Raw genomic sequence first — 6000 nt, forward strand, 5'->3', positions numbered from 1 at the left:
GTATAAACCAGAGGGAGTCTCACTGAAATGTCCTCCAGCAGTGTTTATGCAGATGGCAAAATATAAATGCTTTGTTACCAAAGCATAAAGGCACACCATGGCTTAATGACCAAGAAAGATGCAGAGTCAATCTGTAGATTCACCTGGTGTGTGCCCCTCAAGTGGGAGGCAGGGAAAAGCTTCAACATATAAACAACTTAGAACCACGTACTTACATGAAACAGTTCAATGGGAATCCGGCTGCAACTTTCTGTTTTACGTGGAGGGTGCATTGCTTGGCTTGGAGGAATTTTATTATACATCTCTCTGTCTCAGTCCTCCCGCATATAATGAAGCAAAGGAGTGGGTGTATGCAGAGGGAAGGTGTGTGTAGATTCAATGGGAGTTACTCCGTTTTCTTGTAGAAAACAAAGCTTGGAATAGCCCAGCCTCTGAGGGCCTAAAGCAGCCTTCTCTACAGAACTGTGTCCTCTGCTGTGAACTCTGGCCTGCTCAGCCCACAGGAGAGTTTCAGAGTCTTTCCTCACCAGGGTGTCTCTCAGAGGACAGCCCACTCAGTTCTGCACCTCCATCTTTTTCTGTGTCCGGTGACTCAATTCTTTCCTAAGCATAGATAGATCAGTAAATGGTTCGAATCACCAAGCTCCTGGTAAAGCGAGCCAAGTTAGAGAGATGTAGATGGGAAAAGAATCTTTAAAAGAAGTGAGTATATGGATAACAGGGGCTTACCCAGATGGCTCAGTGGTAAAGAATCTGCCTGCCAATGCAGGAGACGCAAGAGACTCAGGTTCAATCCTTGGATCAGGAAGATCCCCTGGAAGAGGAATGGCAACCCACTCCAGGCTTCTTGCATGGAAAACCTTATGGACAGAGGAGTCTGGTGGGCTAAAGTTCATTCAGAAGCAAAGGATTGGACATGACTGAGCCACTGAACACAAGATATGTATAACTGATTCACTTTGCTGTACAGCAGAAACTAACACAGCATTGTAAATCAACTATACTCCAATAGAAGCTAATTTAAAAAATTTTAAACACAAATACAAAATAAAGAGATGCTGAAGAAACAGTTTGTGTTTGTGTATAGGGTGAAGTCCTATGTTTATTAATACATGCATATTGATCAGAATACTATCATAGTCTCATCAGTAAGAGTACAATTGAGAAGACATGTTGAGGTTTGTTGAAATGTTGCTTGTTCTTCTCTGCCATTCTAAAAGTGAAAGCTTGGCTGTTTATTCACATTATTATAGCACTAGTCTGTGGTTGGAGAAGGCAGTGGCACCCCACTCCAGTACTCTTACCTGGAAAATCCCATGGATGGAGGAGCCTGGTAGGCTGCAATCCATGGGGTCGCTAGGAGTCGGACACGACTGAGCGACTTCACTTTCACTTTTCACTTTCATGCATTGGAGAAGGCAATGGCAACCCACTCCAGTGTTCTTGCCTGGAGAATCCCAGGGACGGGGGAGCCTGGTGGGCTGCCGTTTATGGGGTCGCACAGAGTTGGACACGACTGAAGTGACTTAGCTTAGCTTAGCTTAGTCTGTGGTTTAGGTCACGTTCACAGGAAGCAATTAAGACATGTCAATTTCCAACTAGAATCATGATCTTGACGATAAATAAAAACTACTGGCAAATCACCAAAAGGGTTGCTCAGATGTTTGCAAGTGATTTGGTTCTTGAGGACATGGAGTGCTCAAGGAGTACCTCTTTTCCAACCCTGTAGTTGGGATGGAGAGCACTACAAAATAGATGTCCATACATAATCATAACAAATATGATTTTGTTATAGTAAATGTGATTTTAAAACACACTGACATATATTACAGTAAGTAAATTAAAGAAACTTTTTCTATGAGATTTGAAAAAGTTTCTCCATCCTCATTTGCAAACCTGTTTGTCTTCCCTTTTGTTTGTTTCTTATTTCTATAATGACTCCATGACCCTCCAAGTTACAGAAGCCCAGTACCAGGCACCCATTACCTCCATATCTTCTTGCTCTCTACCTCTTTTCCAAACACCCAGTCATCACTGAAGCTCTCAAATGCTCAAGAGCTCCTAATAATCCCCACCACCAACTTCCATGAGTCCTTTAGAATCCCTCACATATGCTACTACATCATCTCACCTTTTCTTTGGTCCACCTGAATGCATATTGCTGACAGCCATCTTCCTAAAGCATACTCACTAGCATATTCAAAAAATCTCTAAAAACCACATATCACACACACCTTTTGTGATAGTCTAAGCCCACCTTGGTGGTGATACAATTAGATTCCTCAGTATCCTTTCCCGTTTCTCTTTTCCATGTAGTTTTTGCTTTGAATCAAAGTTTTCTCCTCTTTCAGAACTTTTGCTCATCTTGAATTACCCTTTACTCCTTTCTCTGTCACTTCAACATCATCTTTCCAAGAAATTTGCCTTAAGCCACCAATTCTAAATACTTTGGCCGATAGCAGCATTTTTCATAACACTTGACTTTTCATACTGTGTATCCTCAGCCTGATAAAACTGATTATTGAAGGCAAAAATTATGTTGTTGTTGTTGTTCAGTCCTAAGTCGTGTCTGACTCTTTGTGACCTCGTGGACTGCAGCACACCAGGCTCTCCTGTCCTTCACTGTGTCCCAGAGTTTGCTCAAATTCATGTCTGTTGACTTGGTGATGCTATCTAACCATCATATCCTCTGCTGCCCTCTTCTCCTTCATCCTTAGTCTTTCCCAGGATCAGGGTCTTTTCCAGTGAGTCAATTCTTTGAGTCAGGCCAAAGTATTGGAGCTTCAGCTTCAGCCTCAGTCCTTCCAATGAATATTCAAGGTTGAGTTCCTTTAGAATTGATTGTTTTGATCTCCTTGCTGTCCAAGAGACTCTCAAGAGTCTTCTCTAGCACCACATTCAAAAGTATCAATCCTTCGGCTCCCAGCCTTCTTTATAGCCCAACCCTCACCTCTGTACATGACTACTGAAAAAAAAAAACATAGTTTTGACTATAGGAACCTTTGTAAAAATTATGTCCTCCCCCGAAGTACCCTCTGAGTGTCTCAAATATAATGGACACTCTATCATTGCTAAATACCTGATGCCCTTCTCGTTTTGTTTGTTTGTTTTTTTTCCAGTGGCACCACCCCCCTATAATTATGACCATGAGATGGAATACTGTGCAGACTTGCCTCCTCCATACTCCCCGACGCCAGCACAGCGTTCTCCACCCCCTCCATATCCTGGAAATTCGAGGAAGTAATCCTTCTCCTGGAACAGAGTATGTGCCAATCAGCAATCTTGCCTAGAATAAAATGCCTCTACTCAGAAACAGACAAGAAAGGATTGCCCTAAGGAATACCCTTTCAAGTTGGACAATATGTCAAGTGGAATGTCCAGGCTAAGAAAAGAGACATAGGATTTCTTCCCTACTCAGAGATGATCCCATCTGGGGTATTATGTTGGGTTCACAGGGACCACATTTGAAGAGGTTGACTGATACAGAAGTACACTCAGAAAAGAGTAGTTCAGTTCAGTTCAGTCGCTCAGTCGTGTCTGACTCTTTGTGACCCCATGAACCTCAGTACGCCAGGCCTCCCTTTCCATCACCAACTCTCGGAGTTCACCCAAACCCACGTCCATCCAGCCATCTTATCCTCTGTCATCCCCTTCTCCTCCTGCCCTCAGTCTTTCCCAGCATCAGGATCTTTTCCAATGAGTCAGTTCTTCGCATCAGAAAAGAGTAACGTGTAGACAAAACATCAGAAATTCGTGTCGCTTAAGGAACAGATGAAGGAAATTGCAGTATTCACCCTGAAAAAGAGAAGATTTATGTGCGATACAAGGCTACCCTGGACTCTATAAGGAAACGACTATCTTCTGCAGCTTTACGAGTCAGAACGAGAACTCTTCAGTCTCTTTGTTCATCCATAAATGCAGATCAAGTGCCTGAAAGCCTACTCTGTGCCTTACACTGTTGGAAACACTGGATGGAAGTTGCAGGAAGAGAACTCAGGTTTCAGTATAAGAAAGGGCTGTTGGGGTTTTCTTATTGACTAGATTGCTTTGTGAAGCTCCCTGTCTCCAAGACTCCTAACAGACCCTGGCTGACTACCCTGTAGAGACATGCTTGAGAAGGGAGAATGAAGTCAAATGGTAAATAAGTTCAGTGGGGCCCCAAAGCTCTGCTCATGTTTTAGATAGAAGTGAGGTGAATTTCTACATCACCAAGAATGAAAACAACAGGGGTAGTTGAATCTATATAATTTGAGACTTAAAACATAATCCAAAGGACTCAACAGCCGCTTAAAGCCAAGCACTCTTCACTGCTAGCTATCGCCACCTAAAAATCATCTGACTTTTTGTAGTATATGATCATAATGGTAATTCCAACTGTGAAAAGAAATTCATAACAAGTTCCACAAGCAACAAATACTTCACTTCAGATTAAAAGATGAGAAGCCAGAATCCTATGGGATTTTATATCAGGGAGTAAAATTTAGAACTTGACCAGGAAGCTATATAGCAGTTTACAAAAAGAAGAGAAAATGAAGCTTGGATTCTGTTTTGTGTAATTCCACTCATATGCAACTTGAACAAATTTCTATGTCTCTTATAATGTTTTAATAATCTAGTCTCTTGAAAAGTTATACAGTTAATGGAAAAGTAAGATATTGGTGTCAAACTGTTGCCTTTTGCCAAAACCCACATTTTATAAAGTGCCTACCTTTAGGTGTAAAAGTTTTTAATAAATAATTCTAATATGCCATATTCATTGCTGCAGGTGATCTTAACATTTCTATTGTCATGTATTTAAAGTTGTACACTGAGAAAATATTGAGAATAATGAAATTTCTGTCACTTTGCAATTAAATCTAAAATGTTTAAGCCAACATTATCAGCATAATTCAAAATCCCAAAATGATGCTAAGAGTTTTGCTTAATAAAACAATCAAAAGAAATGTCTTAAAGTAAAAATCATAGTTAGGAAACTCAGTAACTCATATAAGTAGCATATTTTACTTTCAAAGACATTGACTGAACTGAAATACAGTCTAACTGCCAGTGAGATCTGAAAGCTAGATTTGTTTTGAATGACTAGCTTGATTTTCAGGCACTGTGATTTTCTTGCTTATGAAGATGGAAACCATTCAAGCATTCCAGCCTGTCCTACCTAGTAACTGAGATTTTAGCACAATTTTAACAGTACGTATGCTTTAATTTATCTCTCTTCTGCAAGTGTGATCAGACCCAATTACACAGTAGCTACACAATTCAAAGTGTCAGAGCCTCTGAGACATTCAGAGTGATATTTCCCAATGCACCATATATTCCTTAAGAAAAAATAGAGAGGGCAAGTCCAGCAGTAATTGAATTCTCATCATCTTTGCTGTCAATAAATGTTTACTGCATACCTCGTATGTTCTGCTAACATTACTCGCATAGGAGCTATTACAATCCACACCATCTCTCTTCTCTGAGTTGTGTTAAGACCTCCCTTAAGGCATATCACAAACCCATAGACCTCCAATAGATGAGCATTTTTACTATTTGTATTTAGTGTCACAATAGCATAAATGTGCACAATGTCAGTATAGACTTCTGGAGTTCACTGATTATTTTCATAGATGACACATCTTGGGGGAAAATAGTATATGATGTGAAAGCTTTGAATTACAGTTATTTAAAAACTAATGTATTTGCTGTGGCCAAAGTGTTTACAATAAGCAATAAAATGAAATAACCCATTATAACAAGAGTTATATTTTAAATCATCTTGTGTTTATTCTGCTTCAGCCTCCATTTCTGCAGATTTAGCCTCATTCATCTATACAGGAGACACAGGACTGGAGCCAGATAAACTTTATGTTGAATTCTGTCTCTTGCCTGAATGATTTGAGGTGTGCGTGTGTGCTAAGTTGCTTCAACCACGTCGGACTCTTTGCAACGCTATGGACTGTAGCCAGCCAGGCTCTTCTGTCCCTGGGATTCTCCAGGCAAGAATACCAGAGTGGGTTG

At 40.5% G+C, this 6000-nt stretch overlaps 1 protein-coding gene across 1 annotated transcript in view; it reads left to right on the plus strand.

Annotated features, from left to right (window-relative positions):
- The window catches only part of CYYR1 (cysteine and tyrosine rich 1), a 119024-nt gene extending 113280 nt beyond the window's left edge, over positions 1 to 5744 (plus strand). Inside the window, exon 4 of the mRNA XM_070367414.1 lies at positions 3120 to 5744. Coding sequence (XP_070223515.1) covers positions 3120 to 3244 — 125 coding nt within the window. The 3' untranslated portion in view covers positions 3245 to 5744. The remainder of the gene's footprint in view (positions 1 to 3119) is intronic.
- Positions 5745 to 6000: the final 256 nt, after the last annotated feature.

Source organism: Bos mutus, chromosome 1 (genome assembly GCF_027580195.1).
Source record: "Bos mutus isolate GX-2022 chromosome 1, NWIPB_WYAK_1.1, whole genome shotgun sequence".
Lineage (NCBI taxonomy): Eukaryota > Metazoa > Chordata > Mammalia > Artiodactyla > Bovidae > Bos > Bos mutus.